This window comes from Drosophila novamexicana, unplaced genomic scaffold (assembly GCF_003285875.2).
Source record: "Drosophila novamexicana strain 15010-1031.04,08,12 unplaced genomic scaffold, DnovRS2.1 tig00001453-arrow-arrow-pilon, whole genome shotgun sequence".
In the NCBI taxonomy this organism is placed as follows: domain Eukaryota; kingdom Metazoa; phylum Arthropoda; class Insecta; order Diptera; family Drosophilidae; genus Drosophila; species Drosophila novamexicana.
The window spans coordinates 729,859-755,726 of NW_020824860.1; the positions used below are offsets into that span (position 1 = coordinate 729,859).

Sequence of the window (25,868 nt, forward strand, 5' to 3'; positions counted from 1 at the left end):
CATCGGCGAATCGCCAGTCGTCCTTTTAGAGCAAAGGATGCGATGCGATTTGCGCAGTTTGCGTGCGGTATTCGGAGCTAAAGGACGCAGCAGCGGCAACGACAACCGGATAAATCAACACAACAGCCGTGAGATAAAATTCCTAAACCACAGCCTGAACACCCTCCTGCCCCCCCCCCCCCCCCCCCCCCCCCCCCTCTACCAACCCACCCCGCACTTACCTAACCCACCTCAACCCGCTGCCACTCTCTTCCTTCGGACAGTTCTTTATTTTATTTTTTTCAAAATAACAAGCAAAAAACGCCGCCGCAAAAGCAACATAAATTTTAGAAAATTTGAAAAGTAACGTTAAAATTTAAAAAGTATTTAGAAAAAAATATAAAAAAAAAATTGAAAATATGCAGAAGTTTTAAATAAAATTTAAAAAAATATATATTAAACTAATATTTGCACAACGGAAATGAAATATGAACAAATTGAATTGAAGAACTTGGAAAAATGAATGTGCAGAAGCAAACATTAAAACATTTTAAATAAATTTAAATACAAGTTTCAGAAGTTTATGAATTGAATAAATATTTAAATAATATCTGCGAAAGTTTGACAGTTTTATGAATTCTGAAAATTATTTAATAAAAGTTGGACAAGTAAAATTAACAAAAAAAAACTCAAAAATTATTTGAATAAGTTTTACAAGTTTTTGAATTCAAAAAAAAATAAGTTTAAAAATTTCAAAAAAAATTTTAAAAAATAATTGAACAATTTTTCCAAGCTTATAAACTTAAAAAATATATATTTGAAGAAGTTTATGAGTTTGAAAACCAAAAAAAAAAAACAGTTGCAAAATGTGAGCTTGTTTTCCAAGTGAATAAATTTCAAAAACAATTGAAAAAGAAAAATGGAACAAATTGTGTGAATTATGAGCATCAAAAATTTTTAAAAAATATGTGTACAGCAAAAAAAAACTTTAAATAAATATGTTGACAGCTTAAAATAATCTAAATACGTTTAATCTTAGACAAATATTTTGAAAAACATGCTCAAGCCCAAAAAGACATTTGAGAGTTTTTGGATTTGAAAAATTTCTTAAAAATATTAAAATAATATTTTAAGAAAAAATTTAAAAAAAAAAAAAAATTTTTTTTCATATGAATTTTGAATATGAATTCGAAAGTTTGGGCGCGCGACTTCTTGTTGTTGTTGTTGTTGTTGTGACTGTTGCTGCTACCAGAGTAATATTTTGTTGTTGTTGTTGTTGCGTGTGTTTGCGTTTTATTGCTTGTTTTTTTTTTGTTTTTTTGTAGCCGGGCGTGTCGCGTGTTGCAACTGGCCAAAAGCCAAGTCTGAGGCTTTTCTGCTTTTCATTTTTTTTTTTGTTGCAGTGCTAAGCCAAGACTATTGTGAACTGAGTGATTGTGACAGAACGTCAGCTTGAAAGGCTGCGCAAGGACCCTTGGATTACCTTGCGGGCCCAACAGTAGCCCCCCCGCCAAGCAACAGCTGCCGCTGTGCTCAGCTAAGGTAAGCCACACCCACAGCCGCCCTTCCACATTTCCGTTAAGCTGCTAAATAATGCTGATTATCATTTGCTGTGCTTGTTGCTTTGTAGTTGATTTTGCGGTGCTGGCAATGGCCAAATGCAGCTGCTATTTGTGGCCTGCGGATGTGGCCACTGATATGGCCCCTGCCCCCGCCCATTAAATTAGAGTCTGGTCTTGGGTCCGGGTTAACGTAAACAGCATACCGCAACCTTTTGCTTGAGGTTAGAGGCGAGCAGGAAGCTTGGGCTGGCTGTTGTGCAACCCTTTTGAACCGCAGGCTGATTTTTTTGCTCGAGCTGAAATCGAAACATTCTGCGGGCTTTATATTTAATTTGCATGGCATTTTCGGGCATTTACAATGGCCGAGACAAAAGCAATAAAAATCCCAACTCTCACACACACACACACACACACGCACACAATTTTGAACATGTTGCCCGAAGCTGAACTGAGCTGAGCCGAGCATTTGAAATTGGCATTTCGATGGCATATTTTGTTTTCGATTTCAATTTCTGAACATTTTGCCGTTGCTATCAAATGCCTTCACACATTCACATTCACATTCACATTCACATTCACATTCACATTCACATTCATAGCATATCATCGTTTCATGCTTCATGCTTGTCGCATAGCCACAAAAATATCAAATTTTCCTCTCGTTTCATTTCATTTCATTCTCTTTACATGCTTCACAATTTCTGTTTGCATTCTTGACGAACTTCCAATTATTGTGGGCCGTTTCTTCTGTTGTTGAGGTGTTTGACAAATTGTTTAAATCAAATATGATTGAATGCACAAAGAAATTATTCGGCGTCGCACGCCTCTTATTCTAGGCACACTTTCATTTTTATTATAAGAAATTAGCAATTTTCAAATTTGAACTGGCAACTTCTCGCTTGTTGGTTCGACGCTCAGATAGACTCTCGGCGTCTTGGTATAAATTACTCTTCCTGAGGTTTCTCCTTTCTGCTTGCCCATCTTCCCCTTCCAAAAGAAAGCTTTCATTTATTTTTTCTTTCCATCACAGTGCTTAATGAACTCTTCTGCACTTCCATTCCCATTCATGTTACAATTTTCATTCTAATGAAAACATGTCTCAGTTTTCGTATGAATATCTAAAATTTAACTCTGAGATATTAGTTATATATCCATCCATATGTCTGTCCGGCTGTGCGTATACTCAATCTCAGAGACTAAAAGAGCTAGAGTCTAGAAAATTGCTACGCAAATCGTTATTGAACTTTAATTTTTAACTATATCTCAAAAATGATAGCTAGACCCTCGTCTAGTATACACAGCTTCCCTTTTTGGTTATCTTTCTCGTTCAGCCGAAAAGTGTAAGAATCTTGGGCTTTGGTATTTTCTTATATTTGAATGCCATATTTAAGTCCAGAAAGTTTGATTAAAATGCGATTATTACAACCAGAGTTAATCAAGCATGAATTGTTTATAGTGCGAGCTTTGGGGCAGATAAAGCACAGGGCAGATAAGGAAAAATGCGATGCAGGAGTGGCTGTATGTGTGTTTGTGTGTGTGTTTATCTGTGTGTGTGTATGGAATAAGCTAGAAAGTGCTGGCTGCGAGAGAAAGACAGACCTGAGAACTAGCTAGAACGAAATGATGAGAGGTAAATCGAATCATGCGTTAATATTCATCAAAATTTGCGCTCACGAAGTTCAATTGAACGTCTTATTTAAATGAACTACTAAGCTTATGCAAATGTTTGTGAACTAGCTCGCTCAGTACAGTAGTTGCAATGTTCATAAGCGATCCAATCGATGAACGTGTTCATGAACTCAGTCAAGTGCGCGACTGCAAGATGAACCATGGAACTGGTTCACCAAATTGAACTAGCAAAGTTCACTGCAAGGAACATAGTGAGGCATCTTTTTCGACAACATTGTTCATAAACTTAAGTCAAGTTCACGACTCGATCATGAACTGGTTCACCTAAATTGAACTAGTATGGCACACTTCGAAGAACATAGAGAGGCGTCTTCTGTGACAAAAATGCTAAGTATCTGTTTATAAACTGATTCAGGAGCTGTTAATATAAACTGCGTCAAGTTCACGGTTCGCAAATGAACGATTGAACTGGTTCACAAGTTTAGTTCTTCTGTGACAACAATGTTAATTAACAGCTTTGCATTCATTCAAGAGCTATTCAAATAAATTGAGTCTTGTTCCAGACGTGAACTAGTTCAACAAATTGAACTAGAGAGGTTTACTCCAAGGAACAGAGAGAGAGAGGGGCCTTTTGCGACAACTATTTTAATAAACTGTTTAGCACCTATTCAAGCGCCAATTGAAAGTAATTGGCGAAATTGAGGCGAAAACGATTTGTGGAACAGGGAGTTGGATTTGCTGGCATTATTTATGGTCGTTATTTTAACTTGGTGCTTCATTCGCTGTGTGCTTTCCGCGTCTCCTTTTCATTGCACACTTTGGCGCGTCGCTGCATTACTTTTTATTGCATTGCCAGCACAGCGGCAACAGCAATTGCTGCAGCAGCAGCAGCAGCAACAACAGCAGCAACAGCAGCAACAGCAGCAGCAGCAGCAGCATATTTCGTTATTTTAAATTGTATTTCCACTCAAGCAGAACTCATTGGAAGAGCAAAGCGAAAGGCGAGAACAGAGAAAAATAAGAAGGCAAAACGAAGGGAGCACAAAGTACGACGAAGGAGGACGCAACGCGACGCGTTAAGTGCTAAAAGCAGCAGCGTTTCTCTTCCATTTTTATTTTATGCCTTCATTTCTTAACATATATTTTTATTTGTATCTTGAAATTTGTGTGCCAACAAAGAGAAAAACGCCCGCCGGCAACAGCAGCAACAACCGCAGCGACCGCAGCAGTTGCAACACAGTCCAAAGCAGAGACGCGGCATTGCAGCCGCAGAAAATGGCCGCAGCAGCAGCAGCAACAGCAACAACAACAACAGCAGCAGCAACGTGCAGCATATTGGGCAACTGAGTGAATGAATGAGAGCAGCGACAGCTGCGACGGCTGCGCGGATTGCTGAAGATGTTGATGAAGACGAAGACGAAGATGCCGAGCAGCCAGAAGTGCTACACGACAATGCCAAGTGCCAACAGCAACAACAACAATAACAACAGCAACAACAAACAGTGCAAAAGGGGAAATTAAGTGCCAAAGGCAACAACAGTTGCAGCCGCAACAGCAACAGCAACAGCAAGTTTCGCAGCGTCAGCGAAGCAAAATCAAAACTAAATTTACATAAGAAAACAAGACAACACAAAGCAAACGAGCAGCGCAAAAGGCATAATCAAAATAAGCAGAACAGCAACAGCAACAACAACAGCAACAACAGCAGCAACAACAAGCACAACAGCAGCAACCGCAACATGGCAGCTGCTGCATCTAGCAGCAGTGGGCGTGGCCAACGTGTTGCCGCCTTGCGGTTAATATGGCTGCTGTTGCTGCTGGTGGCCAACAGCAATGGCGAGGCGCAAGCAGCACCAGCAATGCCGGCAACTGTTGTAGCTGCCACACAGCAGCTACAGTTTGGCGTTGAGGGCGACACGCCCACACTGATTGTCGCTGCCAAGCAGCAGCAACACGAGCAGCAGCAGCGACATGAGCAACAACATGAGCAACAACACGAGCAGCAGCAGCAACATGAGCAGCAGCAACAACATGAGCAGCAGCAGCAGCAACAACAACAATACGAGGAGCATTGGCAACAAAATGAGGAGCATCACAATACAGTCATCACAACAACGGCAGCAGCAAGCACAGCAGCAACAATTGCTGCTGTCAATGAAAGCAGCATGCCAAGCACCAATGTATTTAAAGTGCCCGCAACAACAACAGCAGCAACTTCTACAACAACAACAGCAGCAACCACAATTGCTGGCAGCAACACTTTGAACATGAGCCAACTGCAACAATCAGTGGAGTCGGTTGTGCAGCTGCTGGATCTGGAAATGACAGCCGCACCAGCAACTGGCAATGGCCACGATGGACGCAAGCTGACCAAAAAGAAGCAGCTACAGCAGCAACACTTTGTGCCAGCTGCAACAACCGCCAAGGAAACAGCAATGGAAACGGAAGCCACCACCACAACCAGCACCACTAGCACCACTAGCACCACCAGCACCACTAGCACCAGCAGCAGTGGCGGCAGCCTGGAAAGTAGTCAAGCGGCCGCGCTGTTGCCCGTGCCCAATGGCTATTTGGGGCCCATTTTTATGGGCGAGAAAACTTTTAGTGTGGTGCATCCGCTTAAGAAACCACAGGCAACCACAGGCACCAACCACCAGCAGGAACAGCAGCAGCAGCAGCACGAGGACTCCATTGAGCTGCAGCTGCGCCAGGGACGCATCGTGGAGATATTGGCGCCAACGGCTCTGCTCGAATCGAATGTGGAGAGCAGCTCGTCGCGCCCGGGCCCCAGCACAACGACAACCACAACCACGCTGCCGGCAGCTGCACCACAAACACAGTCGGTGCTGTCGACAACTGTTTTTCAGGTGCCGGAGCTGCAGCAGAGCAGCACCACACGTCTGCCCATGCCGGCGGCCGAGATTAGCGTCGCGCCGGCACCGCCGCGCACCGAATCCAAGATATCCGATATACAAATCGAGGTATACGACTCGACGGTGGACTCCATAGTGGCATCCACGAATTTCCGGGACAATCGTGGCTACTATCCGCTGCCGCTGGAACCGACGCTGGCCACCGCCAGGCCGCCCAGCTCACCAGTGGCCCAGGAGCGCTTCACCCAATACGTAATCGATCGCGCCGATGTCTCCACACAGCCCGCAGCGGGCGCTGTTCTGGGCGTCGGCATGGACAAGCCGGAGCCGGCTGCCATCGAGATACACATCAATGTGTCGGAGGCGTTTGGCAATGAGAGCGAGGATCTGGAGTTCTCCTACCGCCAGCCGGCGGCCAGCGAGACGAAGGCCAACAAGCCCAACGACGAGATACTCGTCGTGGAGATCATTGACAACAGCGCCGGGGACAACAGCACAGAGAACACGTTCAGCGACGGCATGGAGCACATGAATCTGAATCCCATGTTCGGCTATCCGTATCGCTCGGATGCACCGCCGGCGCCGGCCGTGCGTCCGCCCCACGATTCCGCCGACGAGCTGTTCATGGCGGATACGAAGAGCATTGAGGGCTTGCCACGCCCGCCGCCGCCGCCGCCACCGCCGCCGCCTCGCAAGCCGAGCATCGATCGCGACTCGGACACCATATTCTATATATCCAACACGGAGGTCAAAGTGGGCGAATCCCTGCCCACCGCCAGCAGCGCCGTCAACGAGCAGCAGCAACGCAAGCTCCAGTTCGAGAATCAGTTCTTTCCCGCCAGCTACGTGCTGGACCAGCAGCAGCAGCAGCTGCAGCGCAGCTCAGCTGCCACGCCCCGCTATGAGGAGGACATTCTACTCTCGCCGCAGCAGCACACCGCCGACGCCCTAAAGATACTGCGCAGTCCCAGCAGCAGCAGCAGCAGCAGCAGCGGTGGCGGGGGAGGAGATGGCGCTCCTCCGCTGGATGTGACCTATGTGGGTGAATCAGTTATTGAGGTGGAGCAGCAGTCGCTGTCCTCCACAATGGCGAGCCATGGCAGCTCCCAGCAGCCGGACATTGTCATACAGCCGGCGGTGCTGCCCGATTTGGCCATTGGAGTGCCCGTCATTGGCGAGCTGCCGCCACAGATTGAGCTCAAGGAGATCGACTATATGCCCGGCGAGCTGGTTGGCGCGGGACGCAACATCTATGAGAACGACATTGAGAGCAACGGCCTGGGCCTGGGCAACGATCCGGATGTCATCGAGAGCTCCATTCAGTATGGCGGCGATCTGATTGACGATGGCGCCGGCGGCGGCTTTGATGGCGTCGAGGGCTCCTATCCTTTCGAGAGTCCGGCCCACCGGCTGCAGCAGCAGGATGCACAGGGCGCTCGACACCAGTTTGGTCACGGCTTCAGTCATCTGCATCGTGAGCAGCTGCCTGGCGCGGAGCTACTGAACGCCACGCTCCAGCAGCACAACGAGAGCCTCAGGGGCTATGCCGATTCGAGTGGTGCATCCGCCATGGCGCCCCTGCAGCATGGGGAGCGCATGGGCAATGCCACGGCCCTTTCGGAGGATCCGCTCGCCGACTATGATGGTGAGTCCCGAGTGCACCCATTCCTCGACTATTGACTGACCCAGCTTCTTCCTTTTCCCTTCTTCTTTTCCTTTTGCAGGTTTTCTCAATCTCTTCGCCGTTTCCATGGGCCTCATCATTGTCATTCTGCCCGCTGCGCTCCTCACGTCCATGTACTGCGCCGTACGGTAAGTAAATACGTTTAAGGAAGAAACATTATATTCTAGCCTTAAGTGGGTCTGATACTATGTAAGCCACTAGCCGGCATTCCGCCAGCTATGACTAGGCTAACTTCATTGATTTCTGCCCGTGGAATGTTTAAAACAACTTTGCGTTCAAATATCCTAACTAGACTTAAGTCAAAATTTCCCAACCCCATAACTGGGTCAAATCTCATCCGATTTTCATAAGGTTTGGCTTTTTGTTCATGGTTTGACCTCTAAATCAATTTGGCATCAAAACCTGGCAACGAATTTTTTTGGTCAAAATTCATGTAAAAATTGTGCCTTCAAATATCCTAATTAGACTTGAGTCAAAATTTCCCAACCCCATAACTGGGTCAAATATCATCCGATTTTCATAAGGTTTGGCTTTTTGTTCATGGTTTGACCTCTAAATCAAATTGGCATCAAAACCTGGCAACAAATTTTTTTGGGCAAAATACATGTAAAACTTATACCCTCAAATATCCTATATAGACATAAGTCAAAACTTCCCAGCCCCATAACTGGGTCAAATCTCATCCGATTTTCATAAGGTTTGGCTTTTTGTTCATGGTTTGACCTCTAAATCAATTTGGCATCAAAACCTGGCAACAAATTTTTTTGGTCAAAATTCATGTAAAAATTGTGCCTTCAAATATCCTAATTAGACATAAGTCAAAATTTCCCAACCCCATAATTCGGTCAAATCTCATCCGATTTTCATAAGGTTTGGCTTTTTGTTCATGGTTTGACCTCTAAATCAAATTGGCATCAAAACCTGGCAACAAATTTTTTTGGGCAAAATACATGTAAAACTTATACCCTCAAATATCCTATATAGACATAAGTCAAAACTTCCCAGCCCCATAACTGGGTCAAATCTCATCCGATTTTCATAAGGTTTGGCTTTTTGTTCATGGTTTGACCTCTAAATCAATTTGGCATCAAAACCTGGCAACAAATTTTTTTGGTCAAAATTCATGTAAAAATAGTGCCTTCAAATATCCTAATTAGACTTAAGTCAAAATTTCCCAACCCCATAACTGGGTCAAATCTCATCCGATTTTCATAAGGTTTGGCTTTTTGTTCATGGTTTGACCTCTAAATCAATTTGGCATCAAAACCTGGCAACAAATTTTTTTGGTCAAAATTCATGTAAAAATAGTGCCTTCAAATATCCTAATTAGACTTAAGTCAAAACTTCCCAGCCCCATAATTCGGTCAAATCTCATCCGATTTTCATAAGGTTTGGGTTTTTGTTCATGGTTTGACCTCTAAATCAGTTTGGCATCAAAACCTGGCAACAAATTTTTTTGGTCAAAATTCATGTACAAATTGTGCCATCAAATATCCTAACTAGACTTAAGTCAAAATTTCCCAACCCCATAACTGGGTCAAATCTCATCCGATTTTCATAAGGTTTGGGTTTTTGTTCATGGTTTGACCTCTAAATCAGTTTGGCATCAAAACCTGGCAACAAATTTTTTGGTCAAAATTCATGTAAAATTTAATCCCTCAAATATCCTATATAGACATAAGCAAAATTTCCCAACCCCATAATTCGGTCAAATCTCATCCGATTTTCATAAGGTTTGGCTTTTTGTTCATGGTTTGACCTCTAAATCAATTTGGCATCAAAACCTGGCAACAAATTTTTTGGTCAAAATTCATGTAAAATTTAATCCCTCAAATATCCTATATAGACATAAGCAAAATTTCCCAACCCCATAATTCGGTCAAATCTCATCCGATTTTCATAAGGTTTGGCTTTTTGTTCATGGTTTGACCTCTAAATCAAATTGGCATCAAAACCTGGCAACAAATTTTTTTGGTCAAAATACATGTAAAACTTAATCCCTCAAATATCCTATATAGACATAAGTCAAAACTTCCCAGCCCCATAACTGGGTCAAATCTCATCCGATTTTCATAAGGTTTGGCTTTTTGTTCATGGTTTGACCTCTAAATCAATTTGGCATCAAAATCTGGCAACAGTATTTTTGGTCAAAATTCAAGTAAAATTTGTACCCTCAAATATAAGTCAAAACTTCCCAGCCCCATAACTGGGTCAAATCTCATCCGATTTTCATAAGGTTTGGCTTTTTGTTCATGGTTTGACCTCTAAATCAATTTGGCATCAAAACCTGGTAACAAATTTTTTTGGTCAAAATTCATGTAAAAATTGTGCCTTCAAATATCCTAATTAGACATAAGTCAAAACTTCCCAACCCCATAACTGGGTCAAATCTCATCCGATTTTCATAAGGTTTGGCTTTTTGTTCATGGTTTGACCTCTAAATCAAATTGGCATCAAAACCTGGCAACAAATTTTTTTGGTCAAAATTCATGTAAAAATAGTGCCTTCAAATATCCTAATTAGACTTAAGTCAAAACTTCCCAGCCCCATAATTCGGTCAAATCTCATCCGATTTTCATAAGGTTTGGGTTTTTGTTCATGGTTTGACCTCTAAATCAATTTGGCATCAAAACCTGGCAACAAATTTTTTTGGTCAAAATTCATGTAAAAATAGTGCCTTCAAATATCCTAATTAGACTTAAGTCAAAATTTCCCAACCCCATAACTGGGTCAAATCTCATCCGATTTTCATAAGGTTTGGCTTTTTGTTCATGGTTTGACCTCTAAATCAATTTGGCATCAAAACCTGGCAACAAATTTTTTTGGTCAAAATTCATGTAAAAATAGTGCCTTCAAATATCCTAATTAGACTTAAGTCAAAACTTCCCAGCCCCATAATTCGGTCAAATCTCATCCGATTTTCATAAGGTTTGGGTTTTTGTTCATGGTTTGACCTCTAAATCAATTTGGCATCAAAACCTGGCAACAAATTTTTTTGGTCAAAATTCATGTAAAAATAGTGCCTTCAAATATCCTAATTAGACTTAAGTCAAAACTTCCCAGCCCCATAATTCGGTCAAATCTCATCCGATTTTCATAAGGTTTGGGTTTTTGTTCATGGTTTGACCTCTAAATCAATTTGGCATCAAAACCTGGCAACAAATTTTTTTGGTCAAAATTCATGTACAAATTGTGCCATCAAATATCCTAACTAGACTTAAGTCAAAATTTCCCAACCCCATAACTGGGTAAAATCTCATCCGATTTTCATAAGGATTGGCTTTTTGTTCATGGTTTGACCTCTAAATCAATTTGGCATCAAAACCTGGCAACAAATTTTTTGGTCAAAATTCATGTAAAATTTAATCCCTCAAATATCCTATATAGACATAAGCAAAATTTCCCAACCCCATAATTCGGTCAAATCTCATCCGATTTTCATAAGGTTTGGCTTTTTGTTCATGGTTTGACCTCTAAATCAATTTGGCATCAAAACCTGGCAACAAATTTTTTGGTCAAAATTCATGTAAAATTTAATCCCTCAAATATCCTATATAGACATAAGCAAAATTTCCCAACCCCATAATTCGGTCAAATCTCATCCGATTTTCATAAGGTTTGGCTTTTTGTTCATGGTTTGACCTCTAAATCAATTTGGCATCAAAACCTGGCAACAAATTTTTTGGTCAAAATTCATGTAAAATTTAATCCCTCAAATATCCTAATTAGACATAAGTCAAAATTTCCCAACCCCATAATTCGGTCAAATCTCATCCGATTTTCATAAGGTTTGGCTTTTTGTTCATGGTTTGACCTCTAAATCAAATTGGCATCAAAACCTGGCAACAAATTTTTTTGGTCAAAATACATGTAAAACTTAATCCCTCAAATATCCTATATAGACATAAGTCAAAACTTCCCAGCCCCATAACTGGGTCAAATCTCATCCGATTTTCATAAGGTTTGGCTTTTTGTTCATGGTTTGACCTCTAAATCAATTTGGCATCAAAATCTGGCAACAGTATTTTTGGTCAAAATTCAAGTAAAATTTGTACCCTCAAATATAAGTCAAAACTTCCCAGCCCCATAACTGGGTCAAATCTCATCCGATTTTCATAAGTTTTGGCTTTTTGTTCATGGTTTGACCTCTAAATCAATTTGGCATCAAAACCTGGTAACAAATTTTTTTGGTCAAAATTCATGTAAAAATTGTGCCTTCAAATATCCTAATTAGACATAAGTCAAAACTTCCCAGCCCCATAGCTGGGTCAAATCTCATCCGATTTTCATAAGGTTTGGCTTTTTGTTCATGGTTTGACCTCTAAATCAATTTGGCATCAAAACCTGGCAACAAATTTTTTGGTCAAAATTCATGTAAAATTTAATCCCTGAAATATCCTATATAGACATAAGCAAAATTTCCCAACCCCATAATTCGGTCAAATCTCATCCGATTTTCATAAGGTTTGGCTTTTTGTTCATGGTTTGACCTCTAAATCAATTTGACATCAAAACTTGGCAACAAATTTTTTTGGTCAAAATTCATGTACAAATTGTGCCTTCAAATATCCTAATTAGACATAAGTCAAAATTTCCCAACCCCATAATTCGGTCAAATCTCATCCGATTTTCATAAGGTTTGGCTTTTTGTTCATGGTTTGACCTCTAAATCAATTTGGCATCAAAACCTGGCAACAAATTTTTTGGTCAAAATTCATGTAAAATTTAATCCCTCAAATATCCTATATAGACATAAGCAAAATTTCCCAACCCCATAATTCGGTCAAATCTCATCCGATTTTCATAAGGTTTGGCTTTTTGTTCATGGCTTGACCTCTAAATCAAATTGGCATCAAAACCTGGCAACAAATTTTTTTGGTCAAAATGCATGTAAAACTTATACCCTCAAATATCCTATATAGACATAAGTCAAAACTTCCCAGCCCCATAATTCGGTCAAATCTCATCCGATTTTCATAAGGTTTGGCTTTTTGTTCATGGTTTGACCTCTAAATCAATTTGGCATCAAAACCTGGCAACAAATTTTTTGGTCAAAATTCATGTAAAATTTAATCCCTCAAATATCCTAATTAGACATAAGTCAAAACTTCCCAGCCCCATAGCTGGGTCAAATCTCATCCGATTTTCATAAGGTTTGGCTTTTTGTTCATGGTTTGACCTCTAAATCAATTTGGCATCAAAACCTGGCAACAAATTTTTTGGTCAAAATTCATGTAAAATTTAATCCCTCAAATATCCTATATAGACATAAGCAAAATTTCCCAACCCCATAATTCGGTCAAATCTCATCCGATTTTCATAAGGTTTGGCTTTTTGTTCATGGCTTGACCTCTAAATCAAATTGGCATCAAAACCTGGCAACGAATTTTTTTGGTCAAAATTCATGTAAAAATTGTGCCTTCAAATATCCTAATTAGACTTGAGTCAAAATTTCCCAACCCCATAACTGGGTCAAATCTCATCCGATTTTCATAAGGTTTGGCTTTTTGTTCATGGTTTGACCTCTAAATCAATTTGGCATCAAAACCTGGCAACAAATTTTTTGGTCAAAATTCATGTAAAATTTAATCCCTCAAATATCCTATATAGACATAAGCAAAATTTCCCAACCCCATAATTCGGTCAAATCTCATCCGATTTTCATAAGGTTTGGCTTTTTGTTCATGGCTTGACCTCTAAATCAAATTGGCATCAAAACCTGGCAACGAATTTTTTTGGTCAAAATTCATGTAAAAATTGTGCCTTCAAATATCCTAATTAGACTTGAGTCAAAATTTCCCAACCCCATAACTGGGTCAAATCTCATCCGATTTTCATAAGGTTTGGCTTTTTGTTCATGGTTTGACCTCTAAATCAATTTGGCATCAAAACCTGGCAACAAATTTTTTGGTCAAAATTCATGTAAAAATTGTGCCTTCAAATATCCTAATTAGACTTAAGTCAAAATTTCCCAACCCCATAACTGGGTCAAATCTCATCCGATTTTCATAAGGTTTGGCTTTTTGTTCATGGTTTGACCTCTTAATCAAATTGGCATCAAAACCTGGCAACAAATTTTTTTGGTCAACATACATGTAAAACTTAATCCCTCAAATATCCTATATAGACATAAGCAAAATTTCCCAACCCCATAATTCGGTCAAATCTCATCCGATTTTCATAAGGTTTGGCTTTTTGTTCATGGCTTGACCTCTAAATCAAATTGGCATCAAAACCTGGCAACAAATTTTTTTGGTCAAAATACATGTAAAACTTATACCCTCAAATATCCTATATAGACATAAGTCAAAACTTCCCAGCCCCATAACTGGGTCAAATCTCATCCGATTTTCATAAGGTTTGGCTTTTTGTTCATGGTTTGACCTCTAAATCAATTTGGCATCAAAACCTGGCAACAAATTTTTTTGGTCAAAATTCATGTAAAAATTGTGCCTTCAAATATCCTAATTAGACTTGAGTCAAAATTTCCCAACCCCATAACTGGGTCAAATCTCATCCGATTTTCATAAGGTTTGGCTTTTTGTTCATGGTTTGACCTCTAAATCAAATTGGCATCAAAACCTGTCAACAAATTTTTTTGGTCAAAATACATGTAAAACTTAATCCCTCAAATATCCTATATAGACATAAGTCAAAACTTCCCAGCCCCATAACTGGGTCAAATCTCATCCGATTTTCATAAGGTTTGGCTTTTTGTTCATGGTTTGACCTCTAAATCAATTTGGCATCAAAACCTGGCAACAGTATTTTTGGTCAAAATTCAAGTAAAATTTGTACCCTCAAATATCCAAATTAGACATAAGTCAAAACTTCCCAGCCCCATAACTGGGTCAAATCTCATCCGATTTTCATAAGGTTTGGCTTTTTGTTCATGGTTTGACCTCTAAATCAATTTGGCATCAAAACCTGGCAACAAATTATTTGGTCAAAATTCATGTAAAAATTGTGCCTTCAAATATCCTAATTAGACATAAGTCAAAACTTCCCAACCCCATAACTGGGTCAAATCTCATCCGATTTTCATAAGGTTTGGCTTTTTGTTCATTGTTTGACCTCTAAATCAATTTGGCATCAAAACCTGGCAACAAATTTTTTGGTCAAAATTCATGTAAAATTTAATCCCTCAAATATCCTAATTAGACATAAGTCAAAACTTCCCAGCCCCATAACTGGGTCAAATCTCATCCGATTTTCATAAGGTTTGGCTTTTTGTTCATGGTTTGACCTCTAAATCAATTTGGCATCAAAACCTGGCAACAAATTTTTTTGGTCAAAATTCATGTAAAAATTGTGCCTTCAAATATCCTAATTAGACTTAAGTCAAAATTTCCTAACCCCATAACTGGGTCAAATCTCATCCGATTTTCATAAGGTTTGCCTTTTTGTTCATGGTTTGACCTCTAAATCAATTTGGCATTGTGCCCTCAAATTACTTATATTGACATGAGTCAAAATTTCTGGCAACTTTGGATAGCAAAAACTTATCAATCAGTTTGCCAGTCAGTCAATCCGTCAAAAAGTATGTCAATCAGTCAGTCATCGGTTAATCTAAATCAATTTGGCATCAAAATCTGGCAACAGTATTTTTGGTCAAAATTCAAGTAAAATTTATACCCTCAAATATCCTAATTAGACATAAGTCAAAACTTCCCAGCCCCATAGCTGGGTCAAATCTCATCCGATTTTCATAAGGTTTGGCTTTTTGTTCATGGCTTGACCTCTAAATCAAATTGGCATCAAAACCTGGCAACAAATTTTTTTGGTCAAAATACATGTAAAACTTATACCCTCAAATATCCTATATAGACATAAGTCAAAACTTCCCAGCCCCATAACTGGGTCAAATCTCATCCGATTTTCATAAGGTTTGGCTTTTTGTTCATGGTTTGACCTCTAAATCAAATTGGCATCAAAACCTGGCAACAAATTTTTTTGGTCAACATACATGTAAAACTTAATCCCTCAAATATCCTATATAGACATAAGTCAAAACTTCCCAGCCCCATAACTGGGTCAAATCTCATCCGATTTTCATAAGGTTTGGCTTTTTGTTCATGGTTTGACCTCTAAATCAATTTGGCATCAAAACCTGGCAACGAATTTTTTTGGTCAATATTCATGTAAAAATTGTGCCTTCAAATATCCTAATTAGACATAAGTCAAAATTTCCCAACCCCATAATTCGGTCAAATCTCATCCGATTTTCATAAGGTTTGGCTTTTTGTTCATGGTTTGACCTCTAAATCAAATTGGCATCAAAACCTGGCAACAAATTTTTTTGGTCAAAATACATGTAAAACTTATACCCTCAAATATCCTATATAGACATAAGTCAAAACTTCCCAGCCCCATAACTGGGTCAAATCTCATCCGATTTTCATAAGGTTTGGCTTTTTGTTCATGGTTTGACCTCTAAATCAAATTGGCATCAAAACCTGTCAACAAATTTTTTTGGTCAAAATACATGTAAAACTTAATCCCTCAAATATCCTATATAGACATAAGTCAAAACTTCCCAGCCCCATAACTGGGTCAAATCTCATCCGATTTTCATAAGGTTTGGCTTTTTGTTCATGGTTTGACCTCTAAATCAATTTGGCATCAAAACCTGGCAACAAATTTTTTGGTCAAAATTCATGTAAAAATTGTGCCTTCAAATATCCTAATTAGACTTAAGTCAAAATTTCCTAACCCCATAACTGGGTCAAATCTCATCCGATTTTCATAAGGTTTGCCTTTTTGTTCATGGTTTGACCTCTAAATCAATTTGGCATTGTGCCCTCAAATTACTTATATTGACATGAGTCAAAATTTCTGGCAACTTTGGATAGCAAAAACTTATCAATCAGTTTGCCAGTCAGTCAATCCGTCAAAAAGTATGTCAATCAGTCAGTCATCGGTTAATCCATCAGGTTGTTGGTGCACCAATCAGACAGTACGTCAAACAGTCATTCAGTAGGTTATTCAGTCAGCCGTCAGTCTATCAATCAGATAGTTGGCCAATCAATCAGACTGAAGTCAGTTACTCAATCTCTTCAGTCGGTCAATCTATCAATCAGACAGTGATTCATTAATCAGCTTGCTAGTCACGCAATCTGTCAGACAGTATTTCAATCAGTCGGTCAGTCCGTCAGTCAGTCAATGAATCAGTTAGATAGTCAATCAGCCTGTCAATCTGCCAATTGGATACTGAGAACAAATCGATAGGCTAAGCTTTTATCTGAATGCTATAAATTAGTTTCAAAACTGTAGAAAAAAACGATGTAAAGATATCAAATGTTCGAACATATCAAAATGATTTTCATTCTAGACTATTTTCTTATTCGATGTAACAAATCGTTGTTTAAGTCGGGTTTCCTTTCGTAGCTCTTGAGCTAAGTGCAATAAATATTTAAATAAGCAACAGACAGCAATCCCCTCGAGCCTCAGCAGGGTTGTGTCTAGAGTTCATCATGAATTCCAAACCGGCGTGTGTTTAATCAGCTCAGACGCGCTGTCCTTGAACTTAAAAATAATTGCGTGTGCTCAATGAAGTTGAAAATAATCACAAAGCAGTTGCCGCAAGCAGGTGGGAGGGGGAGGGGGAGGGGCTGTCTGTTTGAAAGCCAAAATGCTGGCAATTGTTGCAATAAGCAGCGAGGCGCAACGAGAAGCGACTCTGCCACGCAGCAAATGACAAATTGAGGCAGGATGAAGCTGCTGCAGTCAGTTGCCAAGTGCTCGAAGGGTTACCTGGCAAATACACACACACACACACACACACACGCACACTCAGCTGGCACGCTTAATACACAGGGGAGTTATTGTTAGATGGAAGGCGTGGCAAATCGCATTTATCAGCTTCATTCTGGCATTTTATTTCTCGCAAATCTGTGACTACGGCCAGGACGAGACGACGGGCTGTGACGCAATGTCAGCACGCAACATCCTTTCAGGCGGGCAGCTCTAAACTGCCACGCCCGCCCCCCAAACACGGCCCGCCTCCGCAGTGCCTGCTGCGATACACATAAATCTCGAGCATGCCACGTAAATGGGAATTTGTTGCCATTGCCTTTTTATATGCGGCCACTAAATGCCAAACAAAATGAAGGCCATGCGTGCGGGTGAGAGAGGTGAAGAGGGGGTGGGGGGGGGGGGGATATAAGAAGTGGCTGAGAGGCGCCGGCGGGCGGAATAAAAGCTGGCCCGAAAATCTAAAGGCGCCACAAATCAAAGACGGGCGCGTCGACACAAGGCGCCGGAAGCGGAAGTCGCCAAACGGTGAAGCAAGAGAGAGAGAGAGACAGAGAGAGAGGGAGGGGCAGAGACAAGTGAAGATGATGAAGATGGCAAGTGGCATTGAAGCTAACAAGGCGCGAGGCGTCGCTGCGTGTTGCATGAACCGAACCGAAGCGAGGCGCAAAGGAAACGAACGCATAAAACGTCAAAATGGGAAACCGCAAACCAGTTGCCAGTTGCCAGTTGCCACAAAAAGGTGCCACACGACGGCGGCCGCAGATGAGAGTCGACAAATGCGCAGCGGAAATAAATTTTCCCAGTGTTTTTCCTCCGTCTTCTTCTCCTCTTTTTTTTGTGTTGCTTGCGGTCACACGAGCAACTGATAGAAGGGGGATGGGTGGGTCGAATAGGTGGGTGTGTGTGGAGGCTGAAGAGGAAATTGCACAATAAACTGTCGAGACGAGAAATTAGTTGTGCGTGCGTATGTGTGTGTGTGCGTGTGTGTGTGTGCGACAATTTGCACTGAGAAACGCATTAAAAACGACTGTTAAATGCGAAGGTCTCTCAAGTGTGCTTGACGAACTCAAGGCTGGAGGGAGGGTGGTGTGTAAAAAACTTTTCTATTACTCATGTGCAACACACACACACTCACACACACACCAGGTGTCATGTGCTGCTTAGTATTTGCCAAAGTATCATAAGCTCAGTTTTCGCCATCTGCTTTTTCTAGCAGATGGGCAGCACTTGAGCGTGTTGTGGCTGTTAGCCTGGGCAGCTCTTTCGAGCAGCTGGGCAGCACTCGACAGCTGTTCTTCTATCAAAGAGCATTAAAGTGTTTCCCGCTTCTTTCTCCAGCTCCCGCCACTTCGGCAACATGTCAAGTGCTTTGTAACTCTTAGCTCTACATATTCTCTAATCTCCTACAAGCATGTTAACCTTTTTAGGTAGATAGACAGCTGTTCGGGCTCTAAAGTCAGTCTATAAGTCAGCAGACAACACGCTGCAAAAGTCGATAAGCTGCATTCATGTTGTTGACCTGTTTGTGCTTCTCTCGCGGCTGATGCTTTTGAGAAAGCTGTAAGACTCTCTAGATGGGCAGCACTGAACATATCAACGACAATATTTGGTAACTAACTGAATGCCGTTTATCTCTCCCTCTGAAAAAAAGTTGTAAAAATGGGCAGCACTACAAAAACTGCGCGATTAATCGTATACCATATACATTAAATATTATTAAAGACTTTTCCAGCCGATTGGCAGCACTGTTACACATATATGTTAACTTCTATTAGCAGTCAGCAGTCCGATTTACGCTTGACAGGTTTTTAGAAACAAATGGGCAGCACTTCCATACTTTTTTGCTTATCTGTGGGCAGCACTGCAACACACAACCACAAAGCCACATTGCCAGTTATCCCTAGTTTTTATGTGTCCCCAGCTCTTCTATAAGCAGATGGGCAGCACTCTGTTGCAACTCACTATTTTCGAGTAGATAGGCAGCACTTCAACACAAAAGATTAAACATTCTATCTGTTCCCTAGTTTCTATACGTCCCAGCTCTTTTACAAGCAGATAGGCAGCACTCTGTCGCTACTCGTTATTTTCGAACAGAAGGGCAGCACTGACGCAAACATTCATTGATGTTTGCAACACAAAGTAGGCAACAAACTTTGTGCATTCCACTTGCATTTCATGCACATTTAATATGCATGCGATTTTATAATGATACCAACTCACTGACTTCTCTGCGTCTCTAACTCTCTCACGTTCTCACTCTCTCTCTCTCTCTCTTTCTATTTCCCTTTGCAGTTATTTACTGAATAAGAATGCGACTTCGAGTGCCGCTGGCGATGACAGCGAACAGGGCCAGGATTCCAAGAATGAGGTAAGTGCGTCCAACTAAATGATGAAGCGCCAGTTAAAGCTAACGATAGATGATGATGATCAAGATGTTGGAGATGATGATGAGGAGGAAGCAACAGCAGCAGCAGGCTATGAAGTAGTAAAAGAAACGCAACAAACAAAACTTCAATTGAAATGCGAAGGCAAATGCCGTCAGGTGTTGGAACAATTTTTTGCGCGGCGCCACGCTTCGGCCACGCCCATCGCGCCGCCTTTTCCCTAAACTGCAAACAATGCCAAAAAATGTTGCGTAAAATTGCGAATTTGCCTCAGCGTAATTTAATTGCATTCAAATAGTTGCGCAGCTTAAAACTAGTTCAACTTTGGGGCTTGGGCTCTGCGTCGCTCAGCTGTTGTGTGTGCGTGTGTGAGTGTGTGCGTGTGTGTGTGAGCGTGTGTGTGAGTTCACTAAAAGCCTGTGTTCACTCTGTTACTTTACAGTCGTCGTCCTGCTCGGTCGCATCCTTCTCGTCGCCAATATCGCAGCTGAGCATTCAACACGTGAATCTGAATCCGAATCCGTATTCGAATCCGGAACCGAATCCGAATCCGGACTCGAGTCGAAATGCGGATCTGATTCGGTCCATGTCCTTGGCCCTGGCCAGCGGCGTGCAGCGCATCGAGTTTCAATTTGAGGCGCGCCCAGATATACAGACGCCCACATCGACGGGCGCTGCCACGTCCACATTGGCGAGCGCTGCGTTCGCGTTCAGTGGCTCCGTCACAAAGATGACGCTCAAAGATAATCATCTGATTGTTGTCACCGAAGAGCGGCATGTAAGTTCAACTGTGAACAGCGTTAACAGCTGTTAGTTAACAGCTGTTAAGCTGCTCAACTGTTTGTCATGTCTTTTGTCGTTGTCGTCTCTTTTACTCGCACTGCAATCACTTTAAATAGTTAAAGATGCACACTAATATGCTGAGAAGAATGGTTCATTTTTCTGTGAACTAGTTCTTTAGAATCTGTAGACCAACACTTGAGCTTAGATACAAATTAAGTTAGCTATCAATAATATCATTTAAAGTTCAGCCTTTATGTTGGTTTACTTAGTGAGCCAGCAATAAAACTAGTTCATGGAACTAGCTAGATATCAAAGTTATACCAATACGAAACTTTTATCGATAATTTCTTTGCGGGAGTAGGTTAAAATATCATTTAGCTTTGGTAATGCTGGAGCGCTGAACTAGTTCGCGTTTAAAGTTTCTGTTGGAACTAGTTCCTCAAATTCTTTGGATAGGATAGATATTACTTAAAGCTGTTCAAAATCAGCCTATGTTTAAATGTGCCTCAATAAGCTGCCAGAAACAGTGCTCTAGAGTCCATAAACTAGTTCACGGAACCAGCCTTAGGTCAATGTTGTGGATTTTGAGCTAGTGAGTACCAAATAAGTTCACGTTATCAATTATGAATGGCTATCCAAGCCTTAGTGTACTTAAGACGTACTGAACTAGTTAATGGAACTAGTTCACTCCAGTGCACAAAACCCTATAAAAAAAGAACTATAGTTCGATTCCAGCAAGATTTAATTTTCAACTTTACTTTGATTTGATGTGAACTAACTCACTTGAACTAGCTCATAGTTGTCTAGCCAGTTCCGGAACATTTATAGCCACTCCCTTCGCGAGTTTGTGTGCATCTTTATAACTGTATTTTGTCAAATATTTGTCTCTCTTTGTTGTGTCACACTTTTTGCTCGCTTCTTATTGTCTTTTGCTCGCATCTCTAACTGTTTGTCTCTCGCTCTCTGTCTAACTCATACAATACTTTGTCGCACTCTAATGTAGTCATTATCTCCGTCTCTGTCTCGATTGTTGTTGTCGTAGCACTGATTGATTGATTGATTGATTGCCGTTGTTGTTTTTGTTGTTGTTGTCGTTGTATTGTTGTCTGCCTGCTCTTTCAGCCCGAATAACTCCCATTGTTGTACTTCAGCTGGTAATCGTCTCTTTCGCTCTTTTGATCGTGGAATGTGTACATAGTTGTCTCCTTAAACGAGTTGGAGAGGGACGGAGCTAGAGAGAGATCTATTGTACACAACCCTGTATATATTTCGCTACTTGTCTCTTACTCTCTCTCTCTATCTCTCCCCCTTTCTATTCAAGACTAAAGTTGCTTGAGATCGAAAGAGACAGCTGAACAACCTGTTCCTTTTCTAATCAATCAACTCTTAATGTTATCGAGCATTAATCAATAGCTGATTGAGCGCTAAAGCGACAGCTGTAAATATTATCACGAGTGCGCTTGCAGTCTCTTTTCCTCTTGAAACTTTTGTTGTGCTCATCCCTTTCATCGACTTGACTGTGCTCGATTCTTGAAATTTGTGTCCTTCAACTGCAGCTGGTGTATCCTTTGGGTATCCACTTGTTGTCATCCGCACGTTTACCGCCTATTCTCCCACTCCCAACTTTTGTTTCTATACCCTGCACCCAATGGAAAGGGTAGAAGATATGTGTGTAACAGATGGAAGAACGTCTACTTGATCTGCATTAAATGTAATGTATGTTTTGGTCCGTATGTATCAGCGACTATAGAAGCAAGTCGAGCTCGAACATGTTGCTGACTCGATCAGTTCGAGCTCGAACATGTTGCTGACTCGATCAGTTCAAGCTCAAACATGTTACTGTATCGAGCAGTTCGAGCTCGAACATGTTTCTGACTCAAACAGCTCAAACTTTTTTGCTTGTCGCTACTCGAAAACTCAAGTCTCTCGGTTTTCAATTATATCCATCGATTAATCGGATGGTTCTAGTTGGCATATTGGGTACAGGGTATTTTCTGTTCGAGCAGCCTCGATTGGATCACTTGTTGTTGGCCGTTTGTCTTCCTGTCATCCTTTGGGTTTCGAGTCTCAGCTATTTGTCAAGCAGCTCAACCCAGGATATCCGCTGCAAGCCTCAGTCACACCTGTGTTCCCCACACTCCTTTTCCCTCACTCTTTCTCCCTCTTTCTCTTTCTCTCAGTGTATGAGGTGTAAATGTGCCACAAGCCAAAGCATATGCAAATGCAATTTTCGGCACTTTCCGCATGGCAGCTGCACGATTTGTTCGCCTGCTGCCGACGCCGCTGCCGCTTGTGGCAAGCATTTAGCACGCCCGTTTCCTGCCTGCACCCTCACCCTACCCCACCCCTTGCTGTTGTTGTTGCCTGCCACGCCCCATTCCCACCACAGCCAGTAGCTGATTTGCCGCTCTCCTTTCCTCTTCTCGCCTCCAATGCAGGACATTTCGCGCAACGCACGCGAGACCAAAATGCACACGGACAAGGACGGCGTCTTCGTGGTGGAGGTGGCGCGCGGCATCGATTCTAAGCAGCCGCCGGATAGCCCCGCCGCCGGCGTCGGCCCCGGCGCAGACATTACCGAGCTGCCCTTCGATACGAACACCAAGCAGGCAGCGGCGCTGGTCGAACGGAGCCTGCCGCCCAGTCATGAGCAGGTGCAGATCCATGCGCCACCCAGCGATTTTGCCAATCCCTCGTTGCCAGTCGCAGTCGCAGTCGGATCCGGAGTCGGTGCTGTTGGCCTGCAGCTCATTGAGGAAGAGCAGCTGCTGCCTGAGGAGGAACCAGCCGGGGACGAGGAGCGACAGCCGATGCCATCGCTAACCGGACTGTCCCAGTCGGATCTGAGCTCCAGCTCATCCAGTGACTCGAACAAGCGCTACTCCTATGGCAACCAGGAACTCTATGTCATCGAGCAGCCCGGCTATGCCCAGGACTCGTCACATTTGCTCAGCGCCCAGCTAATCGCCGGCCAGGAAACCACCGATAATGACCAGGAGCCGCAGGCACAGTTGGAGGAGTCGCCGGTGCCGGCACCCGCCGCCTTCTGCAATGCCGCAGAACAGCCGGAGGCACTAGAAGAGGCAGATGCCGGGCAGGAGTCGATGCCAGCTGAGATAGTTCAGGAGCAGACCAGGGAGCAGCCGGAAAATGGCTATGACAGCTTGATGAGCCTGCCGGCGCCGCCCTCCACCGAGGAGATTAAAGAGCTCAACGATTTTACGCTAAACGAATCGAATCAATTGGATTCATTACCGCCGCCACCACCGCCGCCGCTAAACGAGGCACCAAATGGCAGCGCACACAACGAGGAGCAAGAGCAGGAGCAACAGCAGGAGCAGAAGCAGGAGCAGAAGCAGGAGCAGGAGCAGGAACAGAATCAGCCAGAGCCAATAATGAAGCTAGCCAATGGCAAAATCATCGCTAGCAATGCACCACCAACAACAACAACAGCAGCCGCAGCCAATGGCGGGGGGCAGGAGCCGTCCACATTGACGCCGCCGGCCTCGCCGCCCGCCACGCCCAGCGGCTCGCCGGTGGCCGGCGGCGGCTCCACGCTATGCGCGGGGGGCAGTCTCAGCAATGGGCTGCATGCGGTTGCACAGCCCATGGCAGTCGATGTGAATGGCAGTTAAGAAGAAGAAGAAGCAGCAGCAGAAAAAGAACAAGAAGAAGCAGCAGAAGAAGCTAAGCCAGAAGATGAAGCAGCAGCAAATGTCTAGAGGAATAAGCAGAAGAGCAACAGTTGGCAACGCGCGTTGAAGGTAAGCAAAAGAAGAAGCAGACGACGACGAAGAAGAAGAAGAACGGGCAAGAAGAAGAAGAGCACAACACGCGTTGCAGGTACGATATTCGCGTGTACTCAATATAATATCTAATATCTAAGTAACTTAGAGATCGATCGAAGAGGTATTTTTTTTTCCAAAAAAACATGCAGCGGTTGGGTTGAGCTAAGCCCTCTCCCCACCCACACACACACACAGACACACACACACACACACACACATGTGTCAAATGTTTAGGCTAGGCTAAGCGTTAGGCAGCATAACAAAATAATAATCCAAAAGCAAAAAAAGCTAAATATAAATATGAATATGAATGCGTGAACAAAAGAATTTTCAACTTTTTCCAATTAACTGTTTGTTGATTTTTCAAATATTGATAGAAACAAAAGCATAATATATATATATATATATATATATATAGAAAACATAAAAACAATTCAAATGCGATAAATATAAAAAAAAAAAAAAAAACAAAACAAAAATAAAACATAATTAATTGTTTGTCTATTTGCGGCTGACGTCTGCTATTTCAATGTCTAACTACAAATAACTCTACAATTAAGCCACAATCGAAACGAATCCCTTCACAAAATGAATAAAAATGTCCCGCCCCGCCAGTTCACCATAAAATGCATAAATAATACATTTTAATTGCTTGCACATACATTTACATTCAGACACAAATTGATTGCGCCACAAATTATTCATCAAAGCAACTAATCCAAAGAAATCGACTATTTTAAGCGACAGCGCTGTACAATTTTCTATGCTCTCTCTTTTTAGGGTCTTAGCTGTGCATATCCAAGAGTTCAATAAAATATGTAACAACATTTTATAGCTGGAACCACCCCAGTGAGCCTGGTAACTAGCTTATTTCGCAGCCAACTTCTTGCATACAAAAGCCCTGCACAGAGCGCCCATTATTTGAGCAACTAACCCAAAGAACTCGGCTCTCACAAGAGCTAGAGCTGTCAAATTTGATATGCCGATTGTTTAGGTCTTAAGTTGTGCATATCCAAGAGTTCAATCAAATATAGCAACACTTTAGCAGAGCAACTAACCCATTGAACTTGGTAATTACACGCGCTAGAGTCTTGATTTTTGGTATGTTAGCTTATTTCGCAGTCAACTTCTTGCATACAAAAGCTCTGCAAAGAGCGCTCATAATTTGAGCAACTAACCCAAAGAACTCGGCTTTCAGAAGAGCTAGAGCTGTCAAATTTGATATGCTGACTTTTTGTGGTGTCAACAGTTCGCATCCGAAGAGTTTGCAGAATCTATACACATTTGGCGTGTTTTCGAATCGTACTCCGATAATCGTTGACATTTATTTGAATTCGTTTTGTGAAAAGTAATCAAATGTGCCGAAATTAATATAGAACAAGACAACACACAATTTACAATAACAATTTATACAATCTATAAGAACTTTA

The 25,868-nt window shown here is 42.0% G+C and overlaps 1 protein-coding gene across 1 annotated transcript; it reads left to right on the plus strand.

Moving 5' to 3' along the window:
• Positions 1 to 5,254: 5,254 nt before the first annotated feature.
• On the plus strand, positions 5,255 to 24,722 carry LOC115767760. The gene is made up of 4 exons (XM_030712082.1): positions 5,255 to 7,688; positions 7,768 to 7,855; positions 19,776 to 19,851; positions 23,089 to 24,722. The coding sequence occupies exons 1-4, from the start codon at positions 5,336 to 5,338 to the stop codon at positions 24,283 to 24,285; spliced, it is 3,714 nt and encodes a 1,237-aa protein (XP_030567942.1). The 5' UTR covers positions 5,255 to 5,335; the 3' UTR covers positions 24,286 to 24,722.
• The last annotated feature ends 1,146 nt before the right edge of the window (positions 24,723 to 25,868 follow it).